Source organism: Notothenia rossii (assembly GCF_949606895.1).
Source record: "Notothenia rossii genome assembly, chromosome: 4".
NCBI lineage: Eukaryota > Metazoa > Chordata > Actinopteri > Perciformes > Nototheniidae > Notothenia > Notothenia rossii.
In genome coordinates, this window is record NC_136902.1 from 2,174,912 (window position 1) to 2,196,311 (window position 21,400).

Genomic DNA, 21,400 nt, shown 5'->3' on the forward strand with positions numbered 1-21,400 from the left:
CCCAAACCGCCTACTGGTTAAAGCACGTTATTACACGTTTAGAGTAATGCAATGCAGGAAGATTGTGTTGCTTTTTAATGACTGTTTAAAATGCCTTTATCTTAATGTCTTTTATTATTATTAACTACTTGTTACTTGTTGCTAGGGACGCTGCTATCAATATTATTTCTGTTATGTTGTGTAACTGTTTAATGGTGTTATCTTTATTGCTACCCCCTTCCCCGTCAATGTATAGTGTTGGTCCACAGCACAAACGTATTAGTTTAACAAAATCCGCATCTAAAATTGTGGCATAGATACGTTATTTTCCCCTGTGCAATTCTCCATTTACTCAACAATAACACATAATTATCCTTGTGTTTATTTATTTGTTTGATTAATAAACACAAGTTGGAGTCCGTCAGGACTAGGGTTGGGTACCGAGAACCGGCTCCGGTTCGGAACCGGTTCCAACATTTCGATTCCAACGGCATCATTTAGAAATGTGAATTTCGGTTCCGCTTTTCGATGCCTGAGGAAATATTTCTCGCCGCTCTCCGTAGCCTACTGTATGACTGCGGCGGGGCGGGGAATGTAGCGTTGTACCTACACTTCCTACAGCGTAACCTGGGACCAGGGCCGGCCCGTCGCACTGGCGTTATAGATGTTCGCCTAGGGCGCCAGATCTGTGGAGGCGCTGCCCTGGCAGCTCTTGGAGAAATCTTTTTTTTTTTACCGTTGGTGCTCATCCTAATTTTTGGCCTTGATGTAACAACATTCATAATTAAGTAAATGTAACACCCTTTTCATCCCGGTTACACTTTTCATTTGCCCTGTACGATGGGGGCTGTAAGTGATGAAAATGGGGGATGTTGGCTTATCTGGCACCCGCAGCTCACAGCCAAAGTGCGTGTGACAGCCCGTCCACACTACAGCTTCAAAAAAAGCTTGGAGCTGGGCGTGTCTGAAGCTTGGGGATTTTATTCGAGCACCGCGACCAACAACCAATCACATTAATGTCCCGCCCCCGGCATAGAAAGCAAAAAACCCCGGGGATTTTATGCGAGCAATATATATATATATATATATATATATATATAAACTCCCCAAACAGGTGAAAACCTACCAGTTTCACCCACTGTCTCTGCCACCTCCCTCCAAGCCTGGTTCCTCCGGTTTGTATCCCGGTAAATAGTTCTGGTCGTAAAGAACCGGGTGATTTGCTACCGTAATTTCTTATTAAAATAAATGGGTCTGGCTCTCCCAGCTTGCACGCGGTTTGATTGGCTAGCTCTTGAACTGTCAGATTTGCATAAACGGGATTTTCTGCAGCTGGAGACGGCGGAGACGGACCGCTATGCTACCCACAATTCAGTTCGGCGAAAAGCGAGGCAACGTGACGTCACCCCATTCAAAGTGAATGGGCAGACGCGTTGGAAACCGTTTTTGAAGCTGTCGAAGCTGTAGTGTGGACGGGCCGTGAGCGTGGGAGCGAGCGAGGGAGAAAGGGAGGGTGCACCGGTACCAGCGCTGTTGTTATTAGCATCTGGTGCTAGCTGCTCTAACGGATATTAGAAGAAGATGTTTCTACAATAATGTGGAGGGAGAGTCCTCTCCAGTCAGACTGAGGCTGATAACTACAGCTCAGTGAGGTAAAGGACTGAGTGTTTAGATAGTTCACTTTAGTCTAAGTTATCTCAGTGGGTCTCAAACGTTTTGATCACAATTTATGTAAACACATATTTCCAAGGCACTCCTTTGTAATTATTAGGATAAAACAGGTTTGAAATCATTCCAATGTATACTATGGGACAGTAAACCAGACATATCGTTTTAAACTGGAGAGATAAAAAAATATGCATAAATAAAATAGTAAAATAAGATATGAATGAACAACAAAAATAAAATATGTGACATTTATTTGTTATTGGCTATGGTAGGTTATTGGTTATGTTCACATACTTATTTGATTATTAAAATGTAAACCGATCTTTTTCATATGGGTGTTTAGAGTTGATCTAGTCTCTAGTAATTCTGAAAATTGGCATTTTAATGGCCAAACCAACTTTAAAATAGTCATTTTCCACCGAGAATAAAACGAAGTTCGGCCATGTTTTTTTTTTCTGCAGGGAGAAATTTGAAGATCACGTGACATAGACGCCAGCCATTGGAATGAATGGTGAAAAAAAACGAGTTTGTCAAACAGAGCACATGGTGTAGTCCTAAACGATAGCTGGGGATTCTGGGTAGTGTAGTGTCTTCTGCCATCCTTTACTCCGAAAAAATATTTGTTTCTCCGAATCGAAGGGGAACAATGGAAAAGCATTGCACACAATTTAAACCAATCAATGTTGTGTAATTAACAAGGATAATCTGGTGTTTTTTAGTCGATGAGTAGTGCAGATAACACTGTAAAATCAATCCACAGTAAGGGGAATACTTACTTCCGGGTGTACAATTCTCCGTTATCCAATGGGAATGGACGCTCACATTGCCTTTAAGGGCAGCCGACACAAACGAATGCCGTGCTTCCATGAGCGTCAAATCCCGCCGCAGATGGGAATACATTGCAATCAGTTGAAAGCTATTTGTGTCCCTTTATGAAGCTGAAGGAGCCTAGGAGCGTCACAACTGCACGCCACGGGACCCTGACCAAACGTCGCTCCTGGACGATTATGGAGTGAGAGTGTGTTGGTCTCTGACCTGAGAGTCTTCAGTTCACAGTGTGGACTCTCCAGTCCAGCAGACAGCAGCTTCACTCCTGAATCCTGCAGGTCGTTGTTACTCAGGTCCAGATCTCTCAGACTAGAGGACTGGGAGCTGAGGACTGAGGACAGAGCTGAGCAGCTTCTCTCTGACAGGTTACAAACACTCAGTCTGAAAGAATTCAATAACATGTCCATTCAATAATTAGTATATGAAGAAACATAGAATTGAGATGGTCAACATTTTTAAACAGTTTTATACCAACCTGAGAGTCTTCAGTTCACAGTGTGGACTCTCCAGTCCAGCAGACAGCAGCTTCACTCCTGAATCCTGCAGGTCGTTGTTACTCAGGTCCAGATCTCTCAGACTAGAGGACTGGGAGCTGAGGACTGAGGACAGAGCTGAGCAGCTTCTCTCTGACAGGTTACAGCCACTCAGCCTGAAGAGACGATGAGGACAACAGTTATTCAGAAGACAGCAGTGTATTAATAACTGATTCACTAAATCAAATGATCTCTGTACTCACAGAGCTTTGTTGGAGGCTTTGACCACTGGCAGCAGCCTCAGAAGAGCCTCCTCTGAAGCAGAGTATCTCTTCAGGTCAAACACGTTCAGATCTTCTCCTGATGACAGTAAGATGAAGACCAGAGCTGACCACTGAGCAGGAGACAGATTATCTGTGGAGAGACTTCCTGAACTCAGGGACTGTTGGATCTGCTCCACTAGAGAACGATCATTCAGTTCATTCAGACAGTGGAACAGGTTGATGCTTCTCTCTGGAGACAGATCCTCTTCTATCTTCTTCTTGATGTACTGGACTGTTTCCTGATTGGTCTCTGAGCTACTTCCTGTCTGTTTCAGCAGGCCTCGTAGGAGTTTCTGATTGGTCTGCAGAGAAAGACCCAGGAAGAAGCGCAGGAACAAGTCCAGGTGTCCGTTTGGACTCTGTAAGGCCTGGTCCACAGCACTCTGGTAGAGATGTGTTAGTTCAGGTTTGACTTCAGACTTCTGGGAGATTGTTGGTTCTTCTGCCAGCCGGTTGACTCCAGAGGTGATGAAGGTCAGATGGACATGAAGAGCAGCCAGAAACTCCTGAACGCTCAGATGGACGAAGCAGAACACCTTGTCCCTCTGGTACAGTCCTCTCTCCTCTCTAAAGACCTGTGTGAACACTCCTGAGTACACTGAGGCTGCTCTGATATCGATGCCACACTCTGTCAGGTCGGACTCATAGAAGATCAGGTTGCCTTTCTGCAGCTGCTCAAAAGCCAGTTTCCCCAGAGCCTCCATCATGTTCCTGCTCTCTGGACTCCAGTGTGGATCTGTCTCAGCTCCTCCATCATACTTGATGTTCTTCACTTTGGTCTGAACCACCAGGAAGTGGATGTACATCTCAGTCAGGGTCTTGGGCAGCTCTCCCCCCTCTCTGGTTTTCAACACCTGCTCCAGAACTGAGAGATCCAGCAGAAGACTGGGATGTGGCACATGATGTGGAGGCTTCGTGAGGTCTTGATGTGGGAGATGATGGTGCCGGCCGGCTCCTGATCTCTGAATCTCTTCCTGAAGTACTCCTCCTTCTGTGGGTCAGTGAACCCTCGGACCTCTGTCACCATGTCCACACACTCAGGAGGGATCTGATTGGCTGCTGCAGGTCGTGTGGTTATCCAGAGGCGAGCAGAGGGAAGCAGCTTCCCCCTGATGAGGTTTGTCAGCAGCACATCCACTGAGGTGGACTCTGTGACATCAGTCAGGATCTCAGTGTTGAGGAAGTCCAGAGGAAGTCGACTCTCATCCAGACCGTCAAAGATGAACACAACCGGGAACTGATCAAACCTGCAGATTCCTGCGTCTCTGGTTTCAGAGAAGAAGTGATGAACAAGTTCCACCAAGCTGTACTTGTTCTCTCTCACCACATTCAGCTCTCTGAAGGTGAATGGAAATATGAACTGGATGTCCTGGTTGGCTTTGCCTTCAGCCCAGTCCAGAGTGAACTTCTGTGTTAAGACTGTTTTCCCAATGCCAGCCACGCCCTTTGTCATCACTGCTCTGATTGGTGCATCTCTTCCAGGTGAGGCTTTAAAGAAGTCTTCTTGTCTGATGGTTGTTTCTGGTCTGTCTGGTTTCCTGGATGCTGTTTCAATCTGTCTGACCTCATGTTCAGCATTGACCTCTGCAGACCCCCCCTCTGTGATGTAGAGCTCTGTGTAGATCTGGTTCAGAAGGGTTGGGTTTCCTGCTTTAGCAATGCCCTCAAACACACACTGGAACCTCTCCTTCAGGGTGGACTTAAGTTTACGCTGACAAACTCCAGCACGAGTTCCTGAAAGAACACACAACAAAAGATCATGAGGTCACACTGTAACTCTGGTTCTCTGAATGAAGTATGGATATATGTTGGTCTCTTGAGACATCAGCAGAGGAGACATTTATCCAGAGTGTTAACTCTCTATAGAAACCCTCTTACTGCTCTGCAGACGGTCAGCCAGCTCCTCCTGCTTCATGCTCCTCAGGAAGTTCAGTGAGATGTTCAGGAATGCCTCGCTGCTCCTCTGCTCTTCATCCTCAGCCTCCAATACCTCCTCATCCTCACTCTGACTCTCTAAGCCTTCTGGGTAATCTGAACTCAGAGCCTTCTGGAACTTCTTCAGCTCGCTCTTCACAAAGGTGACGATGTGGTCCTCCAGCAGCTGGAACATCACATGAAGGACACAAACTATAAACCATGGATCCAAACATCAGATCCGGACAGACTGACTCTCTGAAAGTGCAGCATGGAGATGACTGTGAACAGAAGAGAGCTCAAGTATCTGGAGTACATGTACTCACCGTGAATATGGAGTCCAGCTGTGTCTGATGCTGCTGGGCAGACTGACCACCGGGAACCTCCCAGCTCTCCTGGTCCCCTCTGTGGAGGAACCATGAAGCATTAGCTCACATGATGTCTGTCCACACAGAGACACACTCAGGGTAAAGGAGGACAGGGAAACAGGCTGGTGGTCCTGTGCGTCAGCGGGAACTTTGCACTACAGGAATATTTATTTCCAGCTACTGTTGAAGAGGATTCTGTCCATCCTTCATTCTGGTCTTCCTGAAACGTGGCTGTGTGGATAGAGACTGGACTCTGCAGCTGGCTAACAGCTGTTCATCAGGAAGAGGACAGACCTAGGGACAGTTCGTACACCAGCCCCCTTTACCCCCCCCAGCTCCACCTCCAGCCCCACAGCAGGGGTCAGGGTTCACCTGGCAGTAGAGCTGGTTGTGACTTTGATGAAGGCTCAGTCTCCTCCATCAGAAGTGTTTGAGAGATGGTGGAACAGCTTCTGAACAGCCTGAGTTTTCAGATGGAGTTTCACTGCCCCTCCCAGTGTGGACGTTCACAACTAAACTTTGGACAAAAGGAGGGGTCTGACAAGACTTTATACAAACTGGTTTTATTCTATCATAACCGGACTCTTACTGTGAGTTACAGCTTACTTCTGATCAGCAGATGGAGGTCGTCCTTTAAAGTCCATGAAGTCTTCCTTCGAGGAGTCGCTCTTTAGGGACAGACAGCTGGGAGAGTCTGGTCTCTGCTGCTGGACCCTGAAACAGAAACAGATGAATGTGCTTTTGTGACATGTTTAAATATGATCAACTAAGATCCTGCTACTAGTTGCAAGGCATAGTAAACTCTGGTTTACTAAATGGTCTTTAGTGATGTTCGACTATGTAATCAGAGAAGAGAAAACCAGAAGTGGGTAATGAAGTTAAAATTGTGTATCTTTACTTATACATTACACATGATTTGACCAAGGGGGAGCATGTAGGTGGTGAAGAGAAGAGGGCCAAGCACTGAGCCTTGCAGCACGCCTTGGTTGACTGGGGCTGGAGGGGAGCTGGAGTTTCTGATGGTGACAAACTGTTACCTGTTGGAGAGGTATGAGTGGAACCAGGATAGAGCTGTACTCGTAAGGCAAAGGTAGTTGGATAGGCGGTTGAGCAGGATGTAAAAAAAGCTGTAGACATGTCTAGGAGGATGAGGATACTGATGTGGCCTAAATACACATAAAGCAGCTAAAAGTGTTGAAGTGCAATGATACAACAGAGTGAGATGATCTCTTGATAGGAAGCAGTAAAGAGAAAGATTTCAGACTCTATTTAAAGAACTCTCGGTGGGGGCGGACCTCAGATCTCAGGAAGGTTGTTCCAGATCTGCAGAGCATAGAAGCTAAAAGCTGCCTCAGTGATTTTGGTTCTGACCCTGTGGACGATGAGTGAACCTTCCCCGATGATCTGAGAGCTCTGGGTGGCTCGTTACAGAGCAGCATATCAGACATGTACTCTGGTCCCAATCCATTGAGTGCTTTGTAAGTTAAAATTAAGATTTTAAAGTGTGTTCTTTGTGGTATTGGAAGCCAGTGCAGAGCTTTGAGAGCTGGGGGGATGAGCTCAATTCTTCTGGTTTTGGTGAGGACTCTGGTGGCAGCGTTCTGGATGAGTTGTAGTAAAACTCTGTTGGAGTAATCAAGTCTGCTTCTATCATAACCGGACTCTTACTGTGAGTCACAGCTTACTTCTGATCAGCAGATGGAGGTCGTCCTTTAAAGTTTATGACGTCGTCCTTCGAGGAGTCGCTCTTTAGGGACAGACAGCTGGGAGAGTCTGGTCTCTGCTGCTGGACCCTGAAACAGAAACAGATAAAAACTAAATGAAATCTAAAGTCACTCTTTACAATGTAATGGTATAAATCGCTCTGTGTTTCCCAACAGATGAACCTTCCAGACTCTCTGAGTCTCCTCTATCAGCCGGTGGACTGCTCTCTATGTGAAGGACTCTGGAAGATGTTCAGAGTAAATCCTAAAGACGTGAAGTTAATCTACAAAGTGCCTCGCGTCTCTTCAGCTGCCCTACAGCCAGCAGTGTGAAGCTAACGTAAACACATCTCTTTAGTGGAGAACGTCACTGAGTTCATGTCCAGGATGCTAACTGCAGTTCACTTAACGCCCACCGACGTCGCTAATAACCAGGATTTCCTGAAGGTTACACAGAAGCTTCAACACAGACAACAACTGACTCAAATGGCTTTCAGTCCGTTTTAAATTCTTACCTCCCATCAGCAGATTGAGGCTCCATTGAGCGGTCACTCTTTGAGGAAACACAGCGGGACACAGGTCCAGGTCCAGGACTCAGGTCCAGGTCCAGGTCCAGGTCCAGGTCCAGGACTCAGGTCCAGGACTCAGGTCCAGGACTCAGGTCCAGGACTCAGGTCTAGGTTCAGGTCTAGGTTACACCTGGAATAAATTCACAACATAGACTGTATATATAAAGGACACACACACACTCACACACATTTTTTCTATTTCTTCTGAAATCCTTGGTGATTAAATACCCTCGTAGCACAGTGTTGCCCTGATGGTGTGGGGCGGGGGGGGGGGTCACATTTTATAATGTATATAATAATCAGGGACCCCTAAGCTTCTAAAACACATGGTGAAACATTTTTTTCCTCCCAAAATAAAAAGTCATGCCATAGAGGGTGTTTTATTGATTCCTATTTATCAATCCATGTATTCACTTTTATATTTATATAGTTATTATTTGTCTATGTATCATTTTCATTTTCTTATGATTATTTATATAGTATTTATATTCTTCAACTGTTTCATTTATTGGGAGCTCTTTTTATCACCACTCCTGTTGACTATATTTATTAATTGTATTATTTATTACATTCCCTTTCATTTATTCCTCTTTGTATTTTCACATATTGTTTTCTTTAATTAATACTAGGGGTGCACCGAATGGGAAATTCTTGGCCGAAACCCATACCGAAAATAGGAAACAGTTGGCCGAAAACCGAATGCCGAAAGGCCGAAAATGATTAATAGAAATATATATATATAATGTATATATATATTTTACCAATGTTGTCCAGCTGCCTGATTATGGAAAAATACATGATTATGTAACTTAAATAATAATCACTATTATGGGTCCATAAAACATTTATTCAGCACTTCTGAATGCATACAGTACATTCATTCCAAGTCAAGTGCATTTTCTTTTCTCTGTAGGAAAACTAGAACAAAGTGCATTCAGAGCAAAGCCAAGGTGCTTTAAAACTGCATCAACATCTAGGCCAGTAGGCCTACAACAAGATAGTGTAAATAAAGACTGTAACAGCCAGGCCTTCAACAACAACAAATGCACCTATAAGTGCATGCATACAAATGTGCAAACTGGATAAATCCACATGAATGGAACATTTACATATATATATATATATATATATTTTATTTAACATTTTATTTGGAAAAGTGGGAGGTTCTTTTTAATGAACAGTAGCTTGTCTGCTTTATCAGCCATAAGTCTGCTCCTCTTCTCATCAAGCACATGAGAGGCAGCGCTGAACATTCTCTCGCTGTCAGTGCTTGTGATTTGATCTTACTCCGCATATTTGTCCGGGTGTTTTGATTTCAAGTGGTGGAGTAATCCCGAAGTGGTGAAAGTCTTTGCAGTTACACTAGGGTGACCAGACGTCCCCGTTTTCCAGGGACAGTCCCCGTTTGTATTGGCCTGTCCCCGGTTGAAACTGTCCCCGTTTTTTAATATACGTTAAAAACACATAGCGAGGTGAAATAAAACGTTTCATGTCAGGAAACACTGGGTAAACACAGACTGTGGTCAAGCCAGCCCGCACTTCGGAAGACAGTCAAGCCAGCCCGCACGTTGTATTGCGGTGCGCGAATATCCTATGCATTACGGTAGAGGCCTGTAAAAACTGCCTTCAAAATAAAAGCGTTTACTTGGTCAATAACGAATATACCTAAAAAACACACCAAACATATTCATAGGCTACTGGAGCTTAAATTAAGAAATATGTCCTATATAATGTGATCAATAATAATTTAAAACAAACTACGTATAACTACCACATTATAACTGAGTGAATGTAAAGTGTAAGTATACAGTTATGAAGACATATCTGACGTTTCCACTGGGTGACTAATTTCAATTGATGTTGACGCCATCTCACAACACTCCTAAAAGAACATTACTTTCTGAAGCACAATTTAAAATGTATGCTGTTTAAAATCTCAAATTAGATCTATTGTCCATCTATATTTGGATTATTATCTATTGGAAACTGTCCATAATCAAAGAGTCATCAAAGTCAATTAAATACTTATTTCACTTCAGGGTGTAGCAGGACACCCCATCTAGTCAATCAGAGAAAATCAGGACATTCTGATGTAGAGTTTCAAAATAAAATACTTTTGAAATCTCATATATGGGCTATCATCCTTCTGTTTGTATCCAACAGTTAAAAAGTTCCCGTTTTTTCTTTAACAGTGAAGAAAATTGGATATGTTAATGATATATTGACTGCAAAACTCAAAATGTCCCCGTTTTTAATTTTGAAAATCTGGTCACCTTAAGTTACACCCCTTCGAGAAATGTCAGCTGAACACGTTTTACAAATCGCAATCCGCGCCTCTTTCTCTGATATTTTTAAATATCTCCAAGCGGCAGACATGTTGGCTGTGAGCCAGCCGCGAGCATGGTTGCGCACCGTGCTTGTCGCCGCGTTTTGATTACGTCATCACAACAACACGTTAGCTTACCAACGTAACCCTGTTCTCTGACATTCGGTGATATTTTTTCGGTGCTAAAACCCTTTCGGCCGAAAACCGAAAGAGCCTTTTTAACCATTTTCGGCCGATAATTTTCGGCGGCCGAATATTCGGTGCATCCCTAATTAATACTGTTTAAATGTTCATGTTGTAGTGCCGAGAGATAGGGAGTCAGAGGCGGTGCATCGAAGGTGCAAAGTTGTCTTTAATAGAGAGCTGCAAAGGACATGTTGTCGGGTCGCAGCCCGGGACGACAAGAGGAAGAGCCAGGAGGGCACACAATATATATAAGGAACACACAACAGGTCCGTGTGGAAACAAAACCCCAATTGTAGTTCCATGTGTGAATTATGAACCAGCGTATCAATACGTGGTCACCACACAAGCCCCCCCAGAATTCAAATATGGCAAAAATAAATCCTTGCGTCCGTGGAGGAAGCACCACAGGGGCCGAGGAGGGCGGGGTCGCAATTGAGGACCGGGCCATGGAACGGGCCGACGAAAAGAGGCCGCATGAGAGGGTAGGGACCCTAACGAGGGCGAGGGCACCCCCACCGGGGGCGGGCCGGAACGGGCCGTTGTAAGGGGGCTGCAGTAGGTGTCGTGGCGAACCCAGCAGGAAAAAGCGCTGCCCGGCCGCAGGTGAAGGCACGGCGGCGGCGGGCATGAAACCTCCGGAAGGACGGAGCGGAATCCCAGGAAGGCAGGAGCAGTCACCCCGGGAGGAAGGAGCCGTGGACAGGGGAGAAGCCAGACGGAGCGCCGTCCGAAGCTGCCGTCGAGGCCAACCGTGAGCCGCGGTAAGAGGAGAGGCCAGGCAGGGTCCCGGAGCGCGCCACCCACGGGCCAATGAAGGCATGGGCGACGTCCGAAACCGCCGAGGCGAAGGAAGAGGCCAGGCAGGGTCCCGGAGCGCGCCACCCACGGGCCAATAAAGGCATGGGCGACGTCCGAAACCGCCGAGGCGAGACGGGGTCCAGAAGCGTGCCACCCAGGCGCCGATGAGAGCGCGGGTGGCGTCAGAAGCCGCCGTCGAGGTGATGAAACGGCGAGAGGGTCCACACGAGGCCGACCAGACATGGTCGAACCTCCTCTCAGGCACCAGAAAAAGCTCAAAAAGGGCCGTACTGTCCACGGTCCAAAAAAGGTAGGTGAAATCGTGAGAGGATCCACACGAGGCCGACCAGACATGGTCGAACCTCCTCTCAGGCACCAGGGAAAAAAAAAAAAAAGAAGGTCGATAGCCGTTAGCAGCTAGCCGTTAGCCGCTAGCTGGCAGGCGTCGGTAGCCGCTAGCCGTAGCCGTTAGCTAACGAGGTTAGCTGCTAGTCGTCGAAGGCTAGCGCAGCCTGGACGTGCAGCCGCACGAGCAGAAGAAAACAGCCCCAGGAGGTAGCAATCGGGTTCATCCCTACCCAGCGGGTCGTGCATCGTCTCCCTGTTGGTTGGAAGACCGATGCGGGAATGGCGAGCAACGTCCCCAGCCATTCTGCGAGGCGTGCACCGAGCCTCAGTCCGCGTGCCGGTGGCAGCAACGGACGATTCCAAAAATCCCCGGCATTTCGAGAAAGAAACCTGAGTTTCCTTTGCCGTGTTCGGGTCCGTCTCGGAAACTTCTGCGAGACTTATCACGTCAGGGTCACCAATGTAGTGCCGAGAGATAGGGAGTCAGAGGCGGTGCATCGAAGGTGCAAAGTTGTCTTTAATAGAGAGCTGCAAAGGACATGTTGTCGGGTCGCAGCCCGGGACGACAAGAGGAAGAGCCAGGAGGGCACACAATATATATAAGGAACACACAACAGGTCCGTGTGGAAACAAAACCCCAATTGTAGTTCCATGTGTGAATTATGAACCAGAGTATCAATACGTTGTCACCACAATGTTCAAATTTTTATTTTGTACCTGTTGTATTTATACATGAATTATTATGCTGTATTTACTCATCTTTCAGGGTTCATACACTTTTTCACCAATGATTTTCAATGACTTCTCCATGACTTCTCCATGACTTCTCCATGACTTCTCCATGACTTCTCCATGACTTCTCCATGACTTCTCCATGACTTCTCCATGACCTTTACCTCATTTTCCATGACCAAAAACAAATTACCACTGAAAATGGTTTATTTTAACATGGAAGAGGAAAATAAGGTCTGCATATGAAACATGTTGTGCCTATCTAAAACAAATCAAATAGTAGGCTTACTAGCTTCTACACGCTGAAGCAAAGTAGTCAGGGATGCAAACTCATCAGGTATGAAAAAGGTGACAAGGATCCGAGCCCCCGACCCCCCCAACCCACGGAACATCGGCTTTAAAATGAGGAATAACAGGATTTCAGCAGAACAACTAAAGCAGCAGTGTTAACAATAACAGAAACGCCAAAGAGTCAAATCTAATAGAAATATATTAAAGCATTTATTTTAATTGTGTAGCAGTCAGTTTATAATTTTGGCAGCACTGTTGAGTATTTTGAAAATGTATTTTCATGCCTCTGTGCAAGGCTTAGTCTTTCTATCTTTAGAGCCACATGGTGTAAAGTAACTAAGTTCATAAACTCAACAAGTACTATACTTGGGCACAATTTTGAGATACTTGTACTTTATTTAAGTATTTCAATGTTTTGCTACTTTGTACTTCTACTCCTCTACAGTTCAGAGGTACATGGTGTACTTCTACTCCAATACATGTATTTAATACCTTTAGTTACTTCTCAGATCTGGATGAATGATGTGAAATCTAATCAAGTGTTAAATCAGACTTTAGTTCCACCTGGAGTAAATCCACCAGCTACCCTGCAGTATACAAAGTCATTCAGACTAGCTGCACCTTTACCAGCTTTGAGAACACTTTCATGATCAATCATTATAAAACATATCATATCTATTATTCTGAAATGGACCAATCTGCACAATGACTACTTTTACTGTCTTTCACTATATTTTGATGAGAATACTTTCCTACTTTCACTTGAGGAACATTTGGAATGCAGGGCTTTTACTGAAACAGAGTATTCCTAACAACTGTTCACCAGCGGTGCAGTCTGTGCCACAGTGACTCCGCACAGATAACAAACGCACCGTAGATAATGTAGCTGACCCTCATCCCGGAGCAGCAGAGTTCAGCCGGCCCGACAGGCAGGAAGACTCGAGCACACAGCTCTCGCTTCATATATAAAAAAATAACACCATGCGCGTCATGATGGCACATAACAGCTCGCGACCGCAGATTATTTCAGTGATTAGATAAAATGTAAATTATATTTGACGCAACTTTAGTTACATTTCAATGACTTTTCCAAAACTTTGGGAAAAATATTGTTTTCGATAACTTTTCCAGGGCCTGGAATTTGCATTTTGAATTTCCACGACTTTTCCAAGTTTTCAATGACCGTATGAACCCTGAGCTTTATACTCCCACAGATATTATGTAAATACCATTTGACCTTTTATTGTATTTTTAAAATGTTCTTATTTTTTTTTATTCAGCTTCATATATTTTCTTATAGGATTGTAATTGTTTTTATTTAATTCAAACATCTTCAATGTCCTTCTCTTCAACTCTTATCTCTGTTTACTTTGGCTTTTAATGTTTTATTTTTAAAATTATTTGTTTTTTGATTTATTTGATGAATCAGTTCACCTGCGAGTGAGGCTGTGGGATGTATCGCCCCCTGGTGGCTGAGGGAGGAACATTAGTGTTGTTTCCTTTAATTACAAATTAAATGTTTACATTTCCACATTTATTATTTTAGTATTCAAAAAATGGTTTGTATTATTTATGTATTCCTCTTTATATTTCCACATTTGTACCTTTTTTGTGATGTTTATCTTTAAATACTTCGCAAGTCATGTGACGAGGAACACACACACACACACCCTCCCCCCCCCCCCCCCCCCCCACACACACACACACACACACACACACACAGAAATAAAGAGAGAGGGTCTCTGAGTTATTCCCTGAGTAATGATTGATAATAATAATAGCGGTAGTATCTGTGTGTTCTGGAGAATCACAGAACGGCCGGCCGTCAGCCAACCGAGCGGCCTCTTTTCACTCCCCTCCCCCCCCCTCCCCAGGTGTATCTCAGGTAAAAACAGGAAGAGAGTTAAAGTCTGTCTCTGAGTCTCTAAAAGTTAAACTAAAGAGTTGTTCTTATTCTCTGAGCAATGATTGCTAATCCGAGTTGTCTCTAAAAGCTCTAAAGTCACAAAGAGTTACAAACCTTTAGAAAGAAGAAGAAGAAGGTGCGACACGACCGACGAGCAAGAAGTGAAGCTGAACAGTAAACAGGAAGCACTTCAAAATAAGAGCATTTACAGAACATTGTATTTATATTCCCTCTATTTTAACTAAAGTACAATATCTGAGTATATTAATGAGATAGTAAATCATATTAATTACATTATAAATCATATTAATGACTTACAGGTAGATCATGTTCTTTTCTGTGGTGGAAATGCTCTTCCCTAATCTCAGGTCTAAATCTCTGCTAATAATGCTTAACGTTATGAGGAGTTTAATGTTGACCTTGTGTTGATGTCTGCAGATCACCACTGGATGTCTGTGTGTGTGTGTGTGTGTGTGTGTGTGTGTGTGTGTGTGTGTGTGTGTGTGTGTGTGTGTGTGTGTGTGTGTGTGTGTGTGTGTGTGTGTGTGTGTGTGTGTGTGTGTGTGTGTGTGTGTGTGTGTGTGTGTGTGTGTGTGTGTGTGTGTGTGTGTGTGTGTGTGTGTGTGTGTGTGTGTGTGTGTGTGTTACTTAGTGGTTGAATGAAACTTGTACATTTAGTCAATGAATACAAATTCAAGGTGCTTGTACTCGAGTCAAAATTTGACCCGTTTCCAAATGATTTTATGTCGAGATAAAGGTTTATTTTATGTTAGTGCCGGACAAATATCATGTACTCGTACACTACGTTTTTTTGCGAGAAAATAATTATCATCATTTTCATTAGGTTTTGGGTTTAATTAAAATGTAAAGCATCTGGGGTCAATTTGGTAGAATGAATCAACATGTGGTTAAATCTAAATAAAGTTAGCTCAAAAAGTGTTACACAGATCTGAGTAATTATTTATACTATACTTTATGAACAGAAGCTGCTCAGTTGATAGGACGACAACACAAGGGTTAACATATTATTATTAACAGTGTTACTAAAAGTCGTGCATTTAAAATCGTACCGAAGTAGAAGTATTCATACATAATACGATTATACAAGTATTTAATTTGAACAATGGTCCATTTAAAAAAAGAAAGACATAATTGTACATGACTATTACTTTACTTTTTTTTGGTATTTTTACCAAGTTTTGCGTCCTCATAGTTTTTACTAAGTTATACGTGAGATACACAGGTCATTTTACAATAAGTGTTCCTTTTGTGTGTTCCCCGCCCCCCCCCCCCTCGGTGGTATTCTTCCATACAGTCTGTGTACATCTCCTCAGGTGCACGTACTGAGTTACTGCAGTTGATTGAAGTATCTGTTGTATTTTTCCATCACTGCAGTTACTGAGATGTGCCTGCAGGGGGCGTGAGAGCACATGTTTTTATCAGGTGCAGTTTTTACCTCACGCTGCTGATGGTTTGTATTTTCACTTTTTATTTGTGTTGAGTTTCATTTTAAGGAAAATAATCACAAGTTGCATTTCCACTTTTTATTCTGCCACTGCTCCGCAAACACAACAAAACATAACTGACAGAAAAGCACCGTGAAAAAACATGGACGGCATCGAACAAGTACTGAACAACTGTGAGGTAGATTTACTATACTTTCTAGTATTCCTATTTCCTAATTCTTCCTTATCCAGTAAATATTCTATTGTTTAACTTTAGTTACTGAATGTGAAGATGCAAAGACTGCAGGCGCTGCTCTCAGGCGCTGCTTCCTCTGACCTCCTCACCTTCAGGGGGTTTTCACTGCATCGTGGTTTAGGGGGGGGGGGGATTTTTCCATTCCAACACTTTTGCTGGATATACAGAGGAGACCCCTTGCTGATTTTGCAAGTTCACCCACTTACAAATAAATGACCAGTCTATCATTTTCTTTGACTAATGAGAGACAGAATATCAAAAAGAAAATACAGAAACTGACATTATATAAAAGATAAAAATGTATTTGTATTTTACTGTGGGAAATAAGTATTTGATCCCCTTGCAACAAACAAGGATGCTGGCTCCCACAGAGCGGTTACATAAGTCCTCTTCCTTTAATAAAGTACTCCTACTATCAACTTGTTACCTGTATAAAAGACACCTGTCCACAGAATCAATCACTCAGATTCCAACCTCTCCACCATGGGCGAGACCAGAGAGCTGTGGAAGGACCTCAGGGACTAGATTTGACCTCTGCACTCTCTGATGACTGCAAAAGGCTGGGATCGGCTACAAGACCATCAGAGAGCAGCTCGGTGAGGAGGAGACAACTGTTGGTGCCATTATTCAGAACTAGAAGAAACACAAAATGAGCATCAGTCGCCCTCGGTCTGGGGCTCCACACACGATCTGGCCCCGTGGGGTTTTGATGATCAGGAGAAAGAACTACACAGGAGGAACTGGTTAATGGTCTCAAGGCAGCTGGGACCACAGTCACCTAGAAAACTATTGGTAACACACCACACCATAATGGATCAGATCCTGCAGCGCCTGAAGGCCCCCTGCTCAAGACGAACATAACAAGGTTACACAGAAGCTTCAACACAGACAACAACTGACTCAAATGGCTTTCAGTCCATTTGAAATTCTTACCCCCCATCAGCAGATTGAGGCTCCATTGAGCGGTCACTCTTTGAGGAAACACAGCGGGACTCAGTTTTTATTTATGTTTTATTTTTGTATTTTTAAAATGATTTGTGTTTTAATGTATTTCATTAATCAGTTGACCTGTGACCTGTGACCTGTGACCTGTGAGGCTGTGGGACGTTGCCCTATAAAAGTATACAAGTTAGCGCTGAGCTAATTTATGAGGATGAAACAAATGAGGTACACAGAGTACAATGCCATGTTATCTGTTTTATTATTAGTGTACAGATATGTATGTATAACAATCAATCAATGTTTATTGATATAACCCAATATCACAAATGTTACCTTTGTCTCAGTGGACTTGACAGTTTGTACAGAATATCAGTATGACAACACGACACCCTCTGTCCTTAGACCCTCTGTCCTCAGACCCTCTGTCCTCAGACCCTCTGTCCTCAGACCCTCTGTTCTTAGACCCTCTGTCCTTAGACCCTCTGTCCTCAGACCCTCTGTCCTCAGACCCTTTGTCCTTAGACCCTTTGTCCTTAGACCCTCTGTCCTCAGACCCTCTGTCCTTAGACCCTCTGTCCTTAGACCCTCTGTCCTCAGACCCTCTGTCCTTAGACCCTCTGTCCTTAGACCCTCTGTCCTTAGACCCTCTGTCCTCAGACCCTCTGTCCTCAGACCCTCTGTCCTTAGACCCTCTGTCCTCAGACCCTTTGTCCTTAGACCCTTTGTCCTTAGACCCTCTGTCCTTAGACCCTCTGTCCTTAGACCCTCTGTCCTCAGACCCTCTGTCCTTAGAACCCTCTGTCCTTAGACCCTCTGTCCTCAGACCCTCTGTCCTTAGACCCTCTGTCCTTAGACCCTCTGTCCTCAGACCCTCTGTCCTTAGACCCTCTTTCCTCAGACCCTCTGTCCTTAGACCCTCACATCGTACAAGGACAAACTTCCAGAGAAACCCACAGTTTAAAGGGGAACATGGGAGAAACCTCAGGGAGAGCAACAGAGGAGGAATCCCTCTCCCAGGACGGACAGACGTGCAATAGATGCCGTGTGTAAATTGAAAAGATAATACATTTACAACATAGGTAGTCCAAATGTTTGGAAATGCATGTGTGTATGATAGGAAGATGAATCCACGAGGATATCCATCCAGGACTTATGATCCAGGACCACAGCCACGACTCAAGATCCAGGACTCGCAATCCATGACACAGGACCGCAGGATCATCCATGACTCCGGATCCCGGCGTATATAGACACCAAAAAGAAAGACCTTTGGGGAAGCTGGGTTAATCGGAACATGAGAGTACACAGGTATAGACAGAGAGAAGGAAGAAGTAAGATGTCCCCCGACAAACTAAGCCTATATCAGCAAAACTAGGGGCTGAATCTAATCAGCCCTAACTATAAGCTTTATCAAAAAGGAAGGTCTTAAGCGCACTCTTAAAAACGGATAGGGTGTCTGCCGCCCGAACACAAACTGGAAGCTGATTCCACAAAAGTGGAGCTTGATAAGAAAAGGCCCTGGCTCCCATTGTACTTTTAGAGACTCTAGGAACAACCAACAACCCTTTGTATTATTAGTGTACAGATATGTATAACATGTCATGTAATAACACCTGCAGATGTTTTATTCATGTTATCACATCATTGTACAGGATATAGCTATATTATTGCACATATTTGAGTTCTTCACACATGAATATCTGATTTGTAAAACATGACACAAAAAGGTTTACCCGCCCCCTCGTGGTGCTAATCAGTATGTGTGTTTGCTAAACAGAGATACAAACAGAACATGAGTGAACAGTCCAAACTCTTTTGATCAACTTTATTGTTATGGGACCTTGTTTACATAGTGTTTCAGAGTAGACATGTAATAACATCTGAATACAATGAAATGATAGAAAGTGCCTTCAACAACCTGAAGAATAACTTACCGGACGTACACATTAAGACATTAAGAAATGTGTCTGAGCTGACGAGAGGGGGTGTAGGCTGAAGGAGGTCAGAGATGTATGCAGGGGCTAGGGAGTGGAGAGATTTGCAGGTTAGGTGACTAGTGACAGTGGGGGTAGCTGGGATGATGGATTGGTACTGATGTAGAGTTGGGTGTCGTCGGCATAGGAGTGGAAGTTGAGACCATGTTGGCGGAGTATTTCACAGAGGGGGAGCATGTAGATGATAAATAGAAGGTAGTCTGGAGGGGGCTTCACCGTGTGTCATCAGAGCTGTCAGAGTCGCAGTCAGAAGACTCATCTGAAAGACTCATCTGAAAGACTTTGCAAGAAGCTGATGGTCTCTGCTCCAGTCAAAACGTGCAGGGAGCATCGTCTCACATGAGTCTTCATTTCTCCGATGTCGTGCTGCTTTTTCCTAAACATGCTCTGGAGACCTTTCATCCCGTCTTCGCTCAGGCCCAATGGTGAATCTTAAATGTATAAGATAAAGACAATATCAGTTACTTCATCACCTATCACTGATGTGTAAAGTCATGCAAAGTAAAAATGTCATGATACTGTACTTTGCAGGCAGGACAGCTCTTTCAGGGAAGCACTGCGGGTTGAAAGGACCTTCCAGTGGTGGTTCATTTCTGTGACGAGAATCTTCTTCTCCTCCTGTAGTCTCTTCACTGCCATGACAAGGTCCAACGCTCTTCTCTTTGTCCTGAGGTCGAAAGACTCTGGAAAGCATTTATGACAAAACATGAATGAATGTGTATGAAAGATCAACATTCAAAGAATCTATGAAGTCTTACATAGTTTTATATATCAGACATGAAGGTTTTCCACATTTGCTGTGAGCATTCAGCAGACTGGTGTACTTCCCACTGTTTGGTAGCTGCCATGGCCAAGCTTTCTCCACAGACAGAATGGCTTCGAGGCACAGAGCTTCTGTGATTGGAACCATTGAGTTGTATTTCTCAACTGTGGCTGTCAGGACCCCTTTCTCATCCCTGATCTTGCGGCGGATCCGGGAACGACCTTCGAATAACCGAAATTATGCCTTTTTCTCAAAATAATTTATTTTAAGTTATCCCAATCCAAAAGGTGGGATCAGTTTATTTGAAGAAAATTGTCCACAATTATACAGGTATTTACCTACTCTCGTTACAACATGAAAATCATACAAAACATATCATGCTGTGGTCATGTTCTAATATGAAACCTCAATTAACAGTTTTACATTTCTTACATTAAAGGGGACCTATCATGCAAAATGCACCTTTGTACATCTTTTCTACATGAACATGTGTCCCCGGTGTTCCAGGGAACTCACCAAGTGTCAGAAAACACAACCCTCTCTATTTTCCTCCTTAGCCAAATCTCTAAAAACGGGGCTGCAACGGATCTGATACAGACTGATCCAGATTTGAAAATTCTCTGACGTGAGAAACAAGGAGCTCCGCCTATATGGCCAACTCTCCACCTATCAGGGGAATGAGAGGTTGCCGTGGCATGGTAACAGCATGGTAACAGCATGGTAACGGCATGGTAACAGCATGGTAACAGCATAGAAACAGCATGGTAACAGCATGGTAACAGCATGGTAACAGCATGGTAACAGCATGGTAACAGCATGGTAACAGCACGACGCTCGTAACTCGGCCCCCTCCTTGGCAGGGGGGCGTGGTCAGCTGCAGCGCATGCAAAGACAGGGTGGAGGAGAGCAAAATAGAGCGAAATGAGGCATGGCTAAAATGCATGATCTGTTTGGTATTTTGAAAAACAAACTGGTAGGTATGGCCCTACAATATATTGTTCAAATATAGCATGATGGGTCACCTTTAAATTGTAACTTCAACTGCCCACTTCAGTTGACATTAAAATCTTCCGACAGAATTTAGAGGAATCTCCTCAAAAATGGTCGGTGATAAAAAACACATTCAAACTTTCATTCAACAAATCAACATCACTTTCAACTCCTATTCCAGCATGAATTCAGAGGAACGTCCTCATAGGTGGCTGCTGATAAAACACATTCAAACATTCAACAAATCAATTCATCCAACCATTCAATAATCAATTTGAGAGAGCTTACCAGGGGAGAAACCCCGCTCTCTTGCTTTCTCCCTCTCAGCTGGTGCTTTTATGATCCACACAGGGACACACACAAAAAACCCAAAGGCACACCTCATATCCATACATGTAGGAAAAGGTCATGGACATGTCCAGACATATTCTCCTATGGCATGGCCTAAACACATTTTGGGGCTTCAGTACTTTTCCATTGAGTCAGGGCCCCCCGTCCCGTCCCGTCCCGTCCCGTCCCGTCCCGTCCTGTCCTGTGCACACCCAACTGTGAGTGAGGACAACTGTCTCCCCTCTTTAAACAGTGACACCCACAGTGA

General features: G+C 44.1%; 1 protein-coding gene across 1 annotated transcript; it reads right to left on the bottom strand.

The window, feature by feature from the left end:
- Nucleotides 1-2,499: 2,499 nt before the first annotated feature.
- LOC307035621 (NLR family CARD domain-containing protein 3-like) lies at nt 2,500-5,219 on the bottom strand. Its single transcript, XM_079675204.1, is given in 5 exon segments — nt 2,500-2,856; nt 2,951-3,124; nt 3,212-4,139; nt 4,142-5,005; nt 5,150-5,219. Coding segments are annotated over 5 exon segments (2,307 nt in total). The 5' UTR covers nt 5,187-5,219; the 3' UTR covers nt 2,500-2,552.
- Between the last annotated feature and the right edge of the window lie 16,181 nt (nt 5,220-21,400).